The 18,306-nt window shown below is 42.8% G+C and overlaps 1 protein-coding gene across 3 annotated transcripts in view; it reads left to right on the top strand.

The window, feature by feature from the left end:
- Nucleotides 1–12,653: 12,653 nt before the first annotated feature.
- Nucleotides 12,654–18,306, top strand: part of Tcerg1 (transcription elongation regulator 1) — a 58,665-nt gene continuing 53,012 nt past the window's right edge. For all 3 annotated transcript variants that reach the window (XR_004608229.2, XM_034518002.2, XM_034518001.2), the window contains exon 1: nucleotides 12,654–12,771. Coding sequence is in view for 2 of the 3 variants with exons in the window: in XM_034518002.2 (XP_034373893.1) it covers nucleotides 12,713–12,771 (59 nt within the window). In the remaining variant the exon portion in view is untranslated. The remainder of the gene's footprint in view (nucleotides 12,772–18,306) is intronic.

Raw genomic sequence — 18,306 nt, 5'->3', positions numbered from 1 at the left:
GGTGAAGAATCAAGTCAGGCAGGCACACATTCCTCCAGGCGAGTCTAAACCAGTGGATTAGATTAATTTTGAAAGGCAGGGTGGAGTTGAGTGCCTGACTCAGCCAGGTTTCTTGTGAGCACTACACAGGGGGAGCCCTGGACCCCACACCAGAAAAGCTGCGCCAGCTTGGCCAAGCTTAAGTTTTTTTTAGGATTTTAAAAAAAATTTATGATCCTAAAAGATATTTTTAGGTTGATAAATTTAAGTTATGATTGAAATTGATTTAGGTACAGAACTTTGGACTTAACCACGATAGAGTACTTTCTCCAAGATTCCAATTGCAAATGCAGTTGGGCTGGGCATTGTAAATGTAATTCTTACCATATAGTATATAGTTTATTGGTGTTAGAGAGTCTTTTATTTAGACAAAAAGGAGGGGAGATGTTGCAGGATATTTGATCACATTGTTCACCCCAAAACTGTGAACTGGAAAAACCTTGTGGTGGGGCTCAGCCCTAGCGCACAGCTTTTATCTAAGAGCTCTCTGTTTATTGTAAACAAATAGTTATGGTGTTGTCCGACCCTAGCGCACACCTTTAACCCAAGAGCTTTTTGTATAAGAAGCTAAATAAAGTCAATGGATAGCCAAGAGACACAGCAAACCACCAGTTGACAGGGAATGAACATAAGAAAACCCAGGAAAGAGAAAGGAGGGCCTTTGGGTTGAAGGGTGTTTAAGACAGCATGGAGAAGAAGATGCTTTTCTGGGATGTCAGTTGAGGTCATCTGGATGCTTTCCCTTCCCCCTCTGAGCTAGCAGGTTTTTACCTCAGCTTCTTCCTTGGTAAAATCAAGTGGCCGGGCTTCTTGTTTTTAAAAACACCAGTCCTCACAGCAGAGATTGTGGTGGAATGCAGGCTAAGCGGACTTGGTAGCTGAGAGTTCTAAATCCAGATCTGCAAGTGACAGAAAACCACTGGGTCTGGCTTGGGCTTTTGAAACCTCTAAGCCAACTTCCCAAGTGACACATTTTCTCAAACAAGGCCAGATCTCCTAATCCTTTTAAATAGTGCTGGTCCCTAGCCGTTTAAATATATGAACCTATAGGGTCATTCTTATTCAGACACCACACCCAGCTACAGTAAATAGAACATAAACATGCATAGTAGGAATGGACTTTGGGTAGTCCCGGAGTAGTGTAGCTGGGGCTTGTGGTAGATTTAGCTTGTGTTGAGATGATTCCTACGGTGATTTATCTTTACTTTATTAGTAAACTAACAATTTGGCAGATTTATTTTTTGCTGTGTATAAGTTCAAATACTTGTATTCAGCTTTGTGTTTTAATGGCTCCAGGACATTTTACTTATTGATGGAAAACTTCAGGTATCAATGGCAGCAATACAGCCCCATAAATTCTCATCATCTGGCTTTAAGAGTCATCCATTACAGGGTGGTGAGATGGCTCAGCAGGTAAGGATGCTTGGAGTTCTGTCCTCTGACCCCTCATGGTGAAGAGGAGGAAATCAACTCCTAATAGACTGTCTTCTGGTTTCTACACACTGTCCATGGCATTCTCCCTACTTCAGGTAAATAAATGTAAAAGAATGATCAACCATTATAGATAGCTGAATCTCTTACCATCCGTGCATATCTCCTCTGGTCTTCCCCCATCCTTTCTGCTCCCTCGAGTATTTTGAATTTCATCCACACATATTATTATGTTCTTTCATCTAAGTGACTTTTAAACAATTTTTGTTTACTTTCTAACAAGATTTTTTTTTTTTATGTATACGAGTACACTGTAGCTGTCTTCAGACACATCAGAAAAGGGCATCAGATCCCATTACAGATGGTTGTGAGCCACCATGTGGTTGCTGGGAATTGAACTCATGAACTCAGGACCTCTGGAAGGACAGCCAATGCTCTTAACTGCTGACCTGTCTCTCTAGCTCCATCATCTAAGTGATTTTTGTGTCAACCAGAAACCATTGTTGATTTGCTTGTTGAACAGTTGCCTTGCACTAAGCTACATTCAGGGGGAAAACAGGAATTTAAAAGCCACAAACATGCTCCCTACTCTCTGACTGTATCCAACTGGTGGTGGAGTGTAACCTAAGTTACTGGTCTTCTTAGGTATGTAGTTCTCAGTTGCTTAATTGATTCCTGTCTTAGTTTCATCACAGAAAACTTAAACGGCATGATAGTGATACTGCATATGGTTGTAGTAAAGACTAATTGGGCAAGGTGGAGAGATTTGGTCATCAAAATGATTTATTACAGTTGAATTCACCTTGTTAATTGCTGAAAAGTGACTGTGTTTACACTAGTATTTAAAGGAGAAGGAAATTACAAAACTAACTTGAGTATAGTTGACATTGGTTGTCAAACCATCATTTCGTTTGGAAAACTGACAAAGGGGAAGAATTAGGCCTTTAGTTACTTTTTTAAATAGAAACCGTTTTAGGGTCACTAAACAGCTCCTCCTGTTCATAAAAGAAACATTCGATTACAGAAGACTGACCACTAAATTCAGGTTATGTAAAATTAGAAACCATGGGGTTTTTTGTTGTCTGTTTGTTTTGGGTTTTTTGTTTGTTTTGTTTTTTGCCTTTTTTTTTTTGCCCCTAAGGACAATATTTATTCAGTGAAGTATAAATGATTACATCATAGCTTAATGGCTGACACTAGTTAGGCAGGCCATACATCTCATTTTGTCTGAGATGGTCCCAGTTGATGATTGCTGTCCACATGTGATTTTTCTTTCCCCTTCCCTTCTCCCTCTCCTCTGTCCTTCTCTCTCCTACCAGGTTCGATCCGGCACCACATGTGATTGCTGATATCTACTCTCCTCCCAAGGTGAAGTTTGTGTGACAGGTGATAGGACCGTTCTATTGAAAGGTGTTTTAGATTCCTTTCTTTTCAGAGTGACAGAACACCTGACAGAAACCAGTGAGTGAGGAAGGATTTATTTTGGCTCAGACTTGTAGGGGCTACAGTTTATCATGGCCCAGAAGAATTAGAGGCTTGGCTCTGTGTGGCTGGGAGTGTGAGGAAACTTATTCATATCTCAGTGGACCAGGACAGAGAAAAGTCAGTTGAAAGCAGTCTGGGATCTAACCCTCAGAGACTACTGCCAAAAGACTTTCTTCCAGTGGCAAGAGCTCTGCCTCTCAGAGGTTCCACAGTCAACTAAAGGTTTCACATCCAGTTTCAACAGTCCCGGGGAACAAGTGCTTAAACACGTGAGCATGTGCAAACTATTCATGGTCAAAAAGCATTTGAGTGAGGCCAAGCTAATATTATGTGGGAAACAAGTTGGTTACAAGCTGCCATCACTTTTCACCAGTGTCAATCTTGACATCCCAAAGGATAAAACAACCAGATATTTGTCTCTTAGTATGACACAGAAAAATACACAATACAATTAATGAGCTATCTTAATAAAATGTTTGATTTTTTATTATTATTGTTATTATTATTATTATTTTATTGGGTTTTCAAGACAGGTTTCTCTATCTGTAGCCCTGGCTGTTCTAGAACTCATTCTGTAGACCAGGCTGGCCTCAAACTCAGAGAAAGCCACCTGCCTCTGCCTTCTGAGTGCTGAGATTAAAGGCATGTACCCCTCCCTGAAGTGTTTATAAAAAGATAAAGAGATAAAGAGAGTATGTTCTGTGGGTGTGTGGAGAGGTATGGGGAAGGGGATGTCTCAGCGGGCCCATGTAGAGGCATCTCTTTCCGTGAGGGACCAGTCACACACCGGTATAGTATAGAATAGAGTTTATTGAGAGCATGGGGAGGGGAGCCAGGAGGGTAGTAGAGGGAGAGAGAGAGAGAGAGAGAGAGAGAGAGAGAGAGAGAGAGAGAGAGAGAGAGAGAGACGCAGAGGAGTAGAGAAGTAGAGGCCGGCCATGACCATGTGGAGAGAGAGAGCAAGGGGCGGGGGGGGGGGGCGGGGGGGGGGACAGAGAGGCAAGAGGGTAAGAGAGTAAGAGATTAAGAGAGAGAGAGAGGAGGGGGCAAGCAGCCCCTTTTATAGTGGACCTACCTGGCTGTTGCTGGATAACTGTGGGGAGGAGCATACCTGGCTATTGCCAGGTAACTGTGGAGGTGGAGTTTAGACAGAATACTAACACTCCCTCTACCCCTCAACCCCCAGCTAAAATGCTCAATATAAGTCTGATGCAGTGGTGTACACCTGTAATCTCCTCATTCAGGATCTGAGGCAGAAGAACTAAAAGAGAATCTGAGGCTAGCTTGGGCTCATAGAAAAGCCCTATTTTCAGAACACCACCTAACAAACCACAAGATCTTATCCAATGTTTAGAGGAAGCAATCAGACAGATCCAGAGGTAAAACTGGTCCTGTCCTCACCAAGTCAGCATTAGAATAAAAGGACTGCTCTAGGTTACAAGTGTCTTTTAGGAGACATAGCACCCAGATCTAGTCTTTGGTTCTAAATTGAATACTGATTTGGGCAAAGCAGCTGAAAGGAACATTTTGGAGGCACCACGGAAATCACTTGGATTTGGTATTACTGATAATTCTTAGGTACAATTATCTTTACAATGTTGAGCCGGGCGGTGGTGGCGCACGCCTTTAATCCCAGCACTTGGGAGGCAGAGGCAGGCGGATTTCTGAGTTTGAGGCCAGCCTGGTCTACAAAGTGAGTCCAGGACAGCCAGGGCTACACAGGGAAACCCTGTCTCGAAAAAAAAAACAAAAAATAAAATAAAATAAAATGTTGAAAACTTGTGAGTTTTTAAAAAGATGTATTCTTCTCTCATATGTATGATATACCCTGACCAGTTTCCCCTCCCTCCACTTCTCCCGACTCTCTCTCACCTCCTTCTCCTCTAGATCCACCAGCCCCCTCTGTTTTCCTTCAGAAAGAAGCAGGTCTCCAAGAGACAACACCCAAATAAAACAAGATACGATAAGATGTGGCAAAAGCCATATGAGGCTCATATCAGACCCAATAGAAGAAAAAGAGCCCCAAGAACAGTGGGAGTCAGAGACACCCGGCTCCCACTGTTACACGCCCCACAGCAAGATGACAGCCATAGCACATATGCAGAGGATCTAGTGCATACCCAGACAGGCCCCGTGTTTTCCACTTCAGCCTCTGCTAGCCCATGTAAGCTTGGAGGAGAGGGACCCAATGGAGACCTCTAATTTAGATTCTGTCTCTGAGTAATGTCTGGCTGTGGGTCTCAGCACCTGCTCCCCTCTGTCTCGACCCAGTTTTTTCCCCATTCAGTAAAGAGTTGTTCAATCTCCTTAAGTTTGTAGGCTGTCTGTTTTTCTGTTGTTGAAATCCAGCTTTAATCCACTGTGGTCTGTTAAAGATTCTGGGAGTTGTTTCCATTTTCTTCTATCTATTGAGGCTTGCTTTATGTCCAAGTATGTGGTCAGTTTTAGAGAAGGTTCCATGAGGTGCTGAGAAGAAGGTGTACTTACTCTTCTGTGTTTGGGTGAAATGTTCTAGAAGTATTATTTAGGTCCATTTGGTTTATGAAGTCAGTTAGTTCCAGCTTTTCTCTGTTTTCAGTCTTTATTTGGAAGATCTGTCCATAGGTGAGGGTAAGTTATTGAAGTCTCTCACCAGTTGTGTGTAAGGGTCGATAATATGTGGGTTTTTTTTTTTTTTTTTTTTTTTTTTTTTTTTTTTTTTGAGACAGGGTTTCTCTGTGTGTCCCTGGCTGTCTTGGAACTCACTCTGTAGACCAGGCTGGCCTTGAACTCAGAAATCCCCCTGCCTCTGCCTCCCAAGTGCTGGGATTAAAGGCATGTGCCACCACTGCCCGGCTGATGATTTGTGTTTTTAAAGCTGTAGTAGTATTTTATTGACGAAAGTGGGTGCCCTAGTATTTGGGTCATAGATGTTAAGAATTGAAATGTCACCTCTGTCAACTTTTCCTTTGGTGAGTATGTAGTGTCCTTCCCCATCTCTTTCAGTTAATTGGTTTGAAGTCTTTTTTTAATATATTAAAATAGCAACACCAGATTACTGTTTAGATCCGTTTGATCAGAAAATACTTTTCCAGTCCTTTACCCTGAGGTGACATCGATCCTGGCTGTTAAGTTGTGTTTCTTGTATGCAGCAGAAGGATGGAGCGTGTCTTCACGTCCATTCTGTTAGTCTCTTTTCACTGGGGAATTGAGACAATTGATAATAAGACATATCAATGGCTGATGATTTTTAATTTGTTGTTATTGGTGGTGGTGTGAGTGTGTGTGCTTTCCTTCTTTTGGTTTTGCTGGTATAAGTTTTTTTTTTTTTCTCGTGTTTTCATGGATGTAGTTAACCTCCTTGAATTGGAGTTTTCTTTCTAGCACCTTCTGTAGGGCTGGCTTAGTAGACAGATATTGCTTAAATTTGACTTTATCACAGGATATCTTATTTTTTTTCATCTATGGTGATTGCATGTTTTGCTTGGTATAGTATCTGGGCTGGAATCTGTGGTCCTTTCTGGTTTTTAAAGTCTCCATTGAGAAGTTGCATGCAATTCTAATAGGTTTGCCTTTATATGTTACTTGTGAGAGGACTGAGTTAGCCAGAGCCAGGCTGTAAACTGGCAGTTTGGGAGACTAGGCCGAAGTTTCTGTTTCCCAGAAATGAATACCTGGATCCAGGAACATGTGTTCAGCTAACCACAGCCATGGGCAGCCAATCCGAGGACACCTTGACATCTGGCCTGTATTAAGAATAGGGAGCTGGAATGAGTAAGCAATCCTCTGGGAAGTCTCCAGAACCTAACCAATTGTAGAATTAGTCAGACCCCTAGAGACAGAGCTAACCAATCAAGGTAAAAGGTCACATACCCCTCCCTGGAATTTCCCTAACTGACAATAAAAGCTGGGCCTGCAAGTCCACCAGAGGTCTCCATTCCCATATGGGAAGAACCCTGCATGTAAAAAAATTCAGCTGAATAAAAGCTCTTTGCTTCTGCATACTATTTGAGTCTGGGGTATCATTCTTCAGCGTTTCTTTGACCCTAACATTTTATTTTTTTCTCTTGCAGCTTTTAATATTCTTTCTTTAATCTGTATGTTTAGTGTTTGGATTATGATATGGGGAGGGGACTTTCTTTTCTGGTCCAATATATTTGGTGTTCTGTATGCTACTTGCACCCTTATTGGCATCTCTTTCTTTAGGTTAGGAAAGTTTTTCTCTCATAATTTTGTTGAAAATAATTTCTGGGACTTCAAGCTGGGATTTTTTTTTTTCTTCCTCTGTTCTTATCATTCTTAGGTTTGGACTTTTCATGGTGTCCCAGACTTCCTGGATATTTTGTGTCAGGAATTGTTTTAGCTACAATTTCTTTGGCCCATGTATCCATTTTCTCTATGACCTTCTTCCATGCTCCAGAGTCTCTCTTGTCATCTCTTGTATTGCGTTGGTGACGTTTGCCTCTGTAGTTCCTGATCCGATTCCTGAACTTTTCGTTTGCAGTTCCCTATTTGCATTTATTTTATCATTTCTGTTTTCATTTGCAGGTCTTGAAAGTTTTATTCATTTCCTTCAACTGGTATTTGTTTTTTCTTTGCTTTCTTTGAAGGATTTCTCATTTCCTCCAGTTGGTTGTTAGTGTTTCTTGGCTCTCTCTGAGGGATTTATTCAATGCTTCTTTAGTAACTTCCATCATCTCAATCTAGTTGGTTTCAGGGTCTTTTTCTCATGCTTCAGTTGTGTTGGAATATTTAGGGCCTGCTGTGGTAGAATAGCTGGGTTCTGGCAGAGACATACCGACCTGACTGTTATTGTGCTCTTAGGCTGGTTTCTAGGAAACTGGATTTGGGGTGATTATAGGTCTAGGTGCTGCTTTCTGGGTTTGTCTTTGTCAGGTGGGTGTTTTGTTCCTTGGTTTCTGTGATGGTTATTCTTGGTTGTCAACTTGACCAAGTCTGCAACGGACTACAATTCAGAAATGGAGGGCACGCCTGTGAGAGATTTTTCTGCTTGGTTTGAAGTGAGTGAATCCACTTCTAGTCTGCACCTTTGAGTAGGAAGACAAACCTTTGATTCTGATCTTAAGGAGGAGAGACAGAGCTTTAATCTGGGCCGTGCCTCCTGCTGGAAGCCTACATAAGGAACCTTTTGCTCTTTGCCTGCTGATTCTAGTCTTGCTAGTACATCTGCTTCTACACTAGCACTGCAGCCTACTTCTTCAGGATTCAAGCATAGAGAGAAGGCCAGCTGAGATACCTAGCCTTGCGGGATCGAGAAACTACTAAATTATTGGACTTTCCATACACAGATAGCCATCGTTGGATTATCTGGACTGCAGTCTGTAAGTCATTACAACAAATTCCCTTTATGAGGAGAGAGAGAGAGAGAGAGAGAGAGAGAGAGAGAGAGAGAGAGAGAGAGAGAGAGATATAGAGATTGAGATTGATTCATTCCATAGATTCTGTGGCTCTAGGGAACTATTAATACAATAGTTTCTGTTTCCTGTTTGGATATTTAGAGAGTATGTTGGCTTGGTGTCGCCTGTTTTACTGGCCAGCTAGGATGCTGTGTTCATGGGGAGCATTTGCTATGTTGGAGGCTGGGGGAAGGTGAGGCTGGGAGTGTTGTGATCCAACACAGGCATGAGCAGTGGAGAAGACAGGCTGCAGCTGGTGTTTTGTTACAGCACTAGGGGAGACCCTGAGGATTGGGTCTGGGAACACAAAGAGTGAAAAAGGGCTGCAAGTCTTCTGGTTTTTTGAGACAGGGTTTCTCTGTGTAGCCCTGGCTGTCCTGGAACTTACTCTGTAGACCAGGCTGGCCTCGAACTCAGAAATCTGCCTGCCTCTGCCTCCCAAGCACTGGGATTAAAGGTGTACACTGCCATTGCCCATCGAACACTATGAGAGCTTTTACGGATTCGTCTTGAAATATAGAGGAGGTGTCGTAGAGTTAACAACGTAGCTACGATGAAACACCATGACCAACAGTTACTTGGGGAGGAAAGGGTTTTACATGTCTGCTTTCACATCAGTATTTGTCATCCAAGGAAGTCAGGCCAGGAACTCAAATAGAGCAGGAACCTGGAGGCAGGAGCTGATGCACAGGCCATAGAGAGGTACTGCTTACTGGTTTGTTCCCCAAGGCTTTCTCAGCCTGCCTTCTTATAGAACCTAGGACCACCAGCCCAGGGTGATCATTCTCACAATGGACTGGATCCTCCCACATCAACAACTAAGAAATACCCTGCAGGCTTGCCTACATTCTGATCTTATGGAGGCATTTTCTCAATTGAGGCTCTGTCCTCTCTGATGACTCTAGTTGACATAAAACTACCCAACACATTGGGGGACATGTTTCTAACATCCAGTTCTTCTTAGCCGGTGCTGAGTGACACTGTCGTGTTATAATGAACTCCACAGAGAGAGCCTGTTAGCGTAGAGCAGCAGGTCTTCCTGCCCGTAGATGGCATACATTCTTACCTTCACCACTGGTACACACTCTACTTGTGTGAACTTGGAATTCTCTCCTGCAGTCACAACAGCTTGCTTAGAATGGATTCCTGTGTTAGTCTTAACAATACAACTTGTACAGACGGAAAAAGTGTGTGTGAGGTGGGTTTGGGTGAATATAGTCCACACACTGCTTCATGCTCTTCCTAACAAGGGCATGTTCCAGAAGCTACCTGCAGATTAACTATACTCTTAAAGAGACACATGCTGGTCAGCTGAGGTGCTTAACACCTATATTATCTCAGCACTTGAAAGCCTGAGACAGGGGGATCACTGCAGAATCTGATGATGGCCTAAACAATGTAGTGAGTTTACGGCTAGCCTGGGTAATAGAATGAGACCAAGTCCCAACACAAAACACCCCAAAAATTTACAACATAAAAGTGTTCTTGCTACATATTAATTGAGTTGTTTCATAGTTTCAGGTCTGAAGGAGACCATCGAGGGGAAGTGAGACTTTCTTGTCCTAAATTCCACAATTAGGTTATAGGCCAATGAAATGGCCAGTCTAGGAAAGTACTGCCTCATCTTCTAGTTCTTTCAGAACAGTTCCACCAACTGGGGACCAGGCATCCAAGTATATGAGCCTGTGGGGAACATTTTTATTCAGACCACTGCAGGATCACACCCTGGCTTCATAGCAAGCATATTTATCTGTTGAGCTATCTCACTGGCTCCACACACACATATATTTAATCTATTAAAATAGATGATACAGTGATAGGGAGAGGGCCCAGCAATTAAGAACACTCTCTTCCTTGCTCAGGACCTGAATTCAGTTCCCAGTCCTCATGTGGGTTGGCTCACAGCTGCCTGCAGTTACATCTCTGTGGGATCTGACACTTCTGGCCTTCCGGGACACATATGATTTTGTGCATATACCCACACACAGCTACACATACACTTATACACACAGCTACATATACACTTAATTAGACCCAAATAAATCTTTTTAAAAGATAGTATTATCTGCAATTTAAAAAGTCTTGGTACAAATGATAAAAGTTAACAGATATTAAAACTTTTGCATCCCTTTAAAGGTTTCTTGTTTCTGTTTTTTCGCGACAGGGTTTCTCTGTGTAGTCCTGGCTGTCCTGGAACTCACTCTGTAGACCAGGCTGGCCTCGAACTCAGAAATCCTGCCCGTCCTCTGCCTCCCAAGTGCTGGGATTAAAGGCGTGCACCACCACCGCCTGGCTAAAGGTTTCTTTAAACTAACAGTATATATATGTATATATGTGCCAATGGTCTCCATTTGGAGTTATTTTCAGCACAGTGGATTAGTATGAAGCGAGGCATTTACATTAGGGTTATTTTCAGACCGAGCAGCTAGGTGTTGAGGATACATGCTGCTGTTAAGGAGATTGGACCTACCTTCCCGCTTCTTTGGACTGTAGTTTGTTCAGTGCCACTGACCCTTTTCTCTGCTAACCCCCCAGACTCAGCCTTTATCCTTTATCCTGTTGATATTATCCTTAATTGAGTTTGAACGTTTAATTGCAACTCAAAAAAGCATTGGTTTTTTTTTAATTGAACGTGAATAGATACACAATAAAATCTATTTAAAATGTAAAATTTGACGAGTTCTAATATGCTTATAAAACTGCACAACCGTCTCCGTGGTTTAATCCCATATTTTCAGTATCAAAAAAAAAAAAAATTTCAGTTCTTCAAATTCACTTCCTCGTGTTAACCGTGACTCTTCTTTCTCTTTCTCCGGACTTGCCTATTATGGACATTTCATATAAATAGAGCAATATAGCCGAGGCCTTTTGTGTCTGGTTTCTTCTGCCTAGTATACTTGCTTTCAAGGTCCAACCTTTTTTTTTTTTTTTTGTGGTGGGTGTTTCAAGCTGAAAAATACTCCATCACATGCATCACATGGCTACCCATTTTAAATCTATTTGCCAGCAGAGGAATGCTATTCCCACCCCCCCCCGCCTTTTTTAGCATTATGAATAATGGTACTTATTGCTATTCGAGTATAAGTTTTTGAGTTGGTAGAATTACTTTGGACCACAGTGGGACTTTGATGTCACACTGTCTTGGGTTTAAGGCATTTACTAGCTTCATATATTGAACAAGTAATTTAACATGTATCTCAATCGTGGCTATTTGTATTACTTGCTTGTTAGTGGGTTCCAAAGCATAAAAGAATACATAGCCAGTGCCATTATATTTATATATATATATATAAAGTCTGAGTAAAATTTATCATTATTTTAAGTTCAGTAATGACAGTGGTCATTTTCACTATGTCATTGAAATCCCTGGTCCCGATTTTTTTTTTTCTTTTTTTCTTTTTTCTTTCTTTCTTTTTTTTTTTGTTTTTGTTTTGTTTGTTTTTTTTTGTTTTTTCGAGACAGGGTTTCTCTGTGTAGTCCTGGCTGTCCTGGAGCTCACTCTGTAGACCACGCTGGCCTCGAACTCAGAAATCTGCCTGCCTCTGCCTCCCGAGTGCTGGGATTAAAGGCGTGCGCCACCACCGCCCGGCCCGATTTTTTTTTTTTTTTTTTAAGTTAAAAATATAGTATATTTATAGTTAACTTCTGGTATCAGGGTGTGTTAATTTAGACAGCTTTATTTTGAGATTGAAGGAGAAATGCTAACCGAAGGAGAAAAGCTGTAAATTGCAGAGGCTTCCCTTTTCCAATTTACTTATTTTAATGCAGTTAAATTATATAACACTTAGCCTGCAGTTGATTAGGTGAGCTGGAAGGTATGCTTGTAATTATTTAAGAGCAAGCATATACAGCATAGTGATTTAAGCCTCTTGTTAATTGCAAGGATGAGAAATACCGCTTTCCCTAGCTACCCGGTAATTGGTTTAGGCGTGACCCAGTTCGATTTCGATTGGTTCTTATAACGCACAAGGTCTCGGCCTGAGCTATTAGTGGCTAATATGGCTCCACATCTGGTCTGGAAGCCCCGCGGACACGTGGCTACGTTAGGCTGGGCGGAACTTGGGAAGATCTAGCTTTTTTTTTTCCGCAAGAGGGCGCCACTTGTTCCTCCTTGCCAAAGTCTCATTTCCCATAAAGCCCTCATGCGGCCAATCAACTGACAGTCTCAATACCGCTTTCAAAGTCGGCGGGCCCTTTGCCCAATAGTAAAGCAAATGCCGCCCCAACGTTAAGATTGATGGCGAGTTTCCCCAATCAACATATAGATCTCTGATAGTCCCGCCTTAAGTGCGTGGAATTGACGATTCTTCCGACCAATTGGAAACGCCGGGTCGGCGGGTGGATGAACGCGGCTGTCTGTAATGGCGGAGCGTGGCGGGGACGGAGGGGAAGGCGAGCGATTCAACCCGGGGGAGCTGAGGTAAAGGGTGCCACCTTCCCTCACATCTAAGCGTGCTGGCGCCCCAGGGGCTGGGGCTGGTTTCGGAAACCCAAGGGGACGGAGGGAACAGGAGTCGCGGCGGCCCCGGGCCGGACCGCGTGGGGCTGGCGAAAGGGGGAAGGGAAGGCGGCTTGAATGAGAGCCGGGCCGTGGCTGGGCTGCGGCCTTCCGCGCGTGGTGGGGCGCATTCGCGTCCTTTGCGAGGCCCGCAGCCCCGATGGGCGCGCCTCAGCCTCAGGCCGCGGCCCGCCTGCCATGGCGGGCCCCGCTGGCCGCTCCCCTCCGCCGCCCGGCCGGCGTTGCGGGCCCCGCCGCGGCCTCCTCCACGCCCTCCGCGGCCTCGCGCTGCCTGGCCTCCCGCGCCCCCTTCCCTAGCCCCGCTGCTTTCCCCCGACCCTCGTTTCCGATTCGTTTCCCTTTGTGAAGATTCGCAGCCCTGACCGTTTGCAGGGCCACGAAGCCGCTTCCCTTAAGTCTTCCCCGCCCCGGATTCTCCACCACACGGGCTTGGAGGAGTTGCAGGCGCTTTTCGCAGGCCAGAGGCGGTGCCAGGCCAGTCGCTCGTCCTCCCCAGTAGTCGAGGGGACTTCTCAGAGGGGTTGAGGCCGTAGAACGAGCAAAGGTTGGAGTTGGGAATCCAGGAAGTGGCTCGATCTGTCCGGGTCCCCAGCCTGTGACTCGTCCCGTTCTACCCAAGCCCCAGCCCCACAGAGGCAGTGACCTTTCTTTCCTTACCCTCTCCGCTCAGTGCCTTACCGGTCGTGACTAAAGTTTGATCACAGTGGTCGGCAAATGCGCTCCCTTTGTTTGATTTTTTTTTGAGGAGAAAATGGTTACTTATTTTATGTATGTGCAGTTTTTTTCCCTCTAAGGGGGGGGGGAATGCCATTTCAGATATTCAGTTCTCATTCTGAATTGTGCCCCATTTCAGCGTTTAAAAGGAAGGCAGCAGTGTTGATTTTGAGGACTCGTGTTTTCTAGAGTTGTGGGTGAAATTTTCTAAGGAAATGGAGATTAGTCTTACTTAGAAGAAAATAATGGCTTTCAGGTTCAGAAAGTCACACACAGAAATTCCTTTCTTAGCAGGAACAAGGTGTTGTCTTATATCGGAGGAAATGAATCTTGAATCTTTTCACTCCCATACGTGTGTAGTGAATGACCGGAGTACATTTTCAGGGTCTCCCAGTATTATTGATAGAAAGTTTATTTTTTATTTTGATCTCAAGAGGTTACTTTAGCTAGTCTCAGCGTCCTAGGGAGCTTTGCAGTGTGTCTTCAACCTTAAGAGTAAGTAGCCTTGTAGACTTATTTCTGGTAGTTTAGACTCTAGACATTATTGCAAAGCTGATTCCAAGAAGGCTTTAAATTAAATAGCCTGCTGCAAGTATTTTGTTCCTTAGCTTCTGGGCTTAAGAATTGCTTGTAAAGCTATGTGTGGTGGCAAACACTTGCTAACCTCAGCTTTCAGGAAGCTGAGGCAGGAGGGTGGTAAACTTCAGGCCATCAGTTAGCTTACATCCCGAGCACATTGTAGATAGTTTATGATAAATGAGCTATTTATGTGGCTGTTTTGATGGCAGAAACTGCACTTTGTTTTGCATTTGCATCCCATGTATGCTTTGTAATGGGGTCTATCATAGAATCTGAGAAATAAGATGTTTAGTAGATGTGCAGTAAATAACTTGTATTGAGAAATGGTCACTATTGTCTTACTGGTTATTATGTATCCTGTGACTGGTTACTGGGTAGGTCCTTGTTATAAGGGGGAAAGTCCTTTGTTTCTAAAGACTTTCTAGTTTAATTGAGGTTGGTACAAATTTGATACTAAACTGACCCCGACAAATGAGCAAATCAGCCTGTAGGTGTGAAGCACCGTGGAGATTGTTGATTGGGTTTGGACTAAAACCTAAGCCCCCATGATGATTCATTGTTTGCCTCCTGTGTGTATGTACTTAGCATCTTTAGTTTCTTGCCCATTCAACTAAAGGATTTTCTCTAAGGAGTTTGCTTATCTGGATAGATTACTCCTAGAAAAGTATATTTGTATTTCCTGGTCTTTCTTTGGGGAGGGGGGCGGGGAGAAAGGCAAGTTCTCTTCATGCAAATAGACTTCTTGTTGGAAGTGGTAGGATATGGGATCTCAAGTCCCCTGTAAGTGCTTTGAAATTCAGAGATCCAGTGTCATTCATCTCTGGTTGAGGGCCATGGAAGTGTCTTTTGGAGTTTGTTTACTGCTGATACTATGACAAGGTACTTCAGCCTGGATTTCTTCCCTGGTGAAAACAGGAATGAGACTACTCTGGCATTGCGAGAGAGTAGCTGCCTTAATTAGTTGTTTTTCCTTTGTAAAAATGGCATTAAACTCATTTTGGGTTGCTGAAAAAGATTAAGATTACAGAAAATGCCCCAGAAAATGCCCGTGTAACTATCCTGGTAACTAGGAAGTGTCCAGGGTTCATGATCATTATTAAACAGTATTGTACAGTATCAAAATACTAAAAGGAACTGTAAATGGGTAAAGACAAGTGACAAAGTGCTTCATAGCATTTGCTTTACTTGAAAACTCAGAATGAGTGATGGTTCAGAGATGGCCTGTGAGATAGATGCTAGCGGAACAGGTTGAGATGACATTTGGACAGAGTCTGAATAATGAACAGTAGATAGTCATATAAAGATGTGGGAACACGCCTTTAATCCCAGCACTTGGGAGGCAGAGGCAGGCGGATTTCTGAGTTCAAGTCCAGCCTGGTCTACAGACTGAGTTCCAGGACAGCCAAGGGCTACACAGAGAAACCCTGTCTCAAAAAACCAAAAAAAAAAAAAAAAAAAAAAAAAAATGTGGGAAGAACATGTCAAGTAGAGGGAATTGTGAGCACAGGCTATAACATAATGAAGTTGATGTATTTGATGATCAGGTATACTGGAATCTGGAAATGCCCACAACGAGGCCTGATAATAGGTGGGTAATAACATCTTCACAAAGGAGTTCTGTCAGTTGCTGTTCCAGGTGCTTTATCTGTTTATTTAGTCCTCATTGCAGACTTAGGTGAGGCAATGTTGGAAGCAGTGTATAACCTCAGGACTTGTTGTATGTATACTTGACGTCAGAAAACAGTAATGATAGGCTATGGCAGCAGGATATTAATGGCAGATTTTAAAAAGAAATCTGGAAAATTAACTAAGTGCCTTATATAGATAAAGCACTATGAAGCATTAGGAGTAATTGAAAATGGTAGCATGTTTTACTGTGTATTGGCTATTACCTTAAATTGACGGATTATCTCATTGAACAGAACTCTGAGGTAGATTTTATTTGAAGTCCTCATTCATTTACATGGTAGGAAATTCAGACTTGGAAATTACATAACTAGCCTGATAAAAAACAGAGCTGGTATGGCTTAGTGGTTCTAGAGGCCAAATGCTGGCCAGATGCTTAATTTTGAGTTGGAGGCAGGAAGTATGAAATTTTAAAGAAATACTTAACATAGATTTTTTTGAAGAAGGAAAGACTGACCAAAAGAATATCTAAGATTAAGGTATTCCTTCTTTCTTTCCTTTTTTCCTTTCTTCCTTCCTTCCCTCCTTCCTTCCTTCCCTTCATCAAGACAGGGTTTCTCTGTGTATATGTCACCTTGGCTATTCTAGAACTTCTGTAGACAAGGCGGCCTAGAATTCACAGAGATCATCTGCTTCTGCCTCTTGAATGTTGGCATTAAAAGTGTGCACCACCACTAGGCTAAGGTACCTTTTAAACTAAGCCTGAAACAGTGTTTTTTCCTGGTTAAATTTGCTGTAAAGATATTCCAGGATGATACTTCTGACTTATACCTCCCCTATTCGCCTACCCCCAAAAGGTACTCCCTAAGTAGTACTGGCTGGCAGAAGACATAGCTTCCCACTCACAGTTAGTTGTTGCCTTTGACTCCTACTTGGATCTTTGCAGCTTGTTGGTTAAATATACCTAGTATAGTAGTTTTTTAGTCTCTTGTTCTCTTGACAGGCACTTTAGTTCATTTGGAATTCTTTTGATGCAACAGGATTGAACTGTGATGTAAAAAATTTCAGAGCATAAAGGGTAATTGTAAGCAGAGTTGGAAAATGTAGGGAAGTTGCAGAGAAGTCAGACTGATGAGAAGAGCTTGTAATATTAATTATTTTGTGTGTTGGTGTGTGTGTGTGAGAGAGAAAGTGCATCTGCGTGTCCCGTGTCTGCCTGTTGTCATAATATGGAGGCCAGAAGACAACCTTAGATGTCATCTACAGGAGTATAGCCTACCTCCTTTGAGATAGGTTCTCACACTGGCCTTAAACTCACAGTTAGACTAGATTGGTGCCAGCAAGTACTAGGAATCTTCCTTTCTTTGCCTTCAAAGCACAAAGTACACCACCATGCTTGACATTTTTATAAGCATTTTGGGAAAAAACCTCGGGCATAAATTCTTTAATGGTTGAATCATCCCTCCAGTCCCTGATTATTTTCAGATATGTATAAGAATATTATTGTTAATCTAGTTTTTTGAATATGGAAATGTGGTTTGTGTAATGTACAGACTTTAGTGTCCCAGAAGATCTAGTTAGGAACTCTAATTGACTTTGGCAAGTTGAGGTTTAATAAATATGTTTTCTTTTTAAAATTCTTTTTATTTAAAGATGGGGATCTTGAGTTGCCTAGAGTGACCTCAGACTTACGATCCTCCTGCCTCCTTCGTCATCCTGTCATCTTCCCTCCCCCAAACAGGATCTTGCTATGTAGTTCTTTCAGGTTTTTGAGTCAGGGTTTCTCTGTGTAGTCCTGGCTGTCCTGGAACTTGATTGTAGACTAAGCTGGTCTTGAACTCAGATCCTCCTACCTCTGCCTCCTGAGAGCTGAGATTAAAGGTATTCGCCACCACTGCCTGGTGTCACTATGTAGTTTGGCTGTTATGTTGACCAGGCTGGTCTCAAACCCACAAAGATCCTCCTGCCTGTGCCTGGGATTAAAGTGCTGGGATTAAAGTGTGTACTACTGTGCTCAGCCTACCTCTTATGTTTGATAGCTAGAATTGTAGCCATTAATCATCATGCCTAGCTCTAATAAAAATAATTATTAAAGGTTCTGTGTCTCATCCTTGTGTGGTAGGTTTGGTGCAGGTAGTATCACCAAGCTATGTAGTAGTTTATATAATTTTTTTGCTTTTGTTTTCAAGGTATGGTCTCTCTATATAGCTCTGGCTATTCTGGAACTCATTATTAGACCAGGCTGGCCTTGAACTCACAGAGATCTGCCTGCCTTTGTCTCCCGAGTGCACCACTATGCCTGGCCATGAATATTTATTTATTTTATTTTATGTGTGTTGATGTTTTGCCTGCTTGTATGTCTGAGGGTGTCAGATCTGCTAGAACTAGTGTTACAGAGTAATGAGCTGCCATGTGAGTGCTGGAAGGTGAACTCTTTAAGTAAGAGCAGCCACTGTTCTTAACCACTGAGCCACCTCTCTAGTACCTTTGAGTATTTAATGGGCCCTAGACCTTACA

This window comes from Arvicanthis niloticus, chromosome 14 (assembly GCF_011762505.2).
Source record: "Arvicanthis niloticus isolate mArvNil1 chromosome 14, mArvNil1.pat.X, whole genome shotgun sequence".
Lineage (NCBI taxonomy): Eukaryota > Metazoa > Chordata > Mammalia > Rodentia > Muridae > Arvicanthis > Arvicanthis niloticus.
Note: the sequence above shows the minus strand (reverse complement) of the source record. Positions and strands in the feature narration are given on the sequence as shown.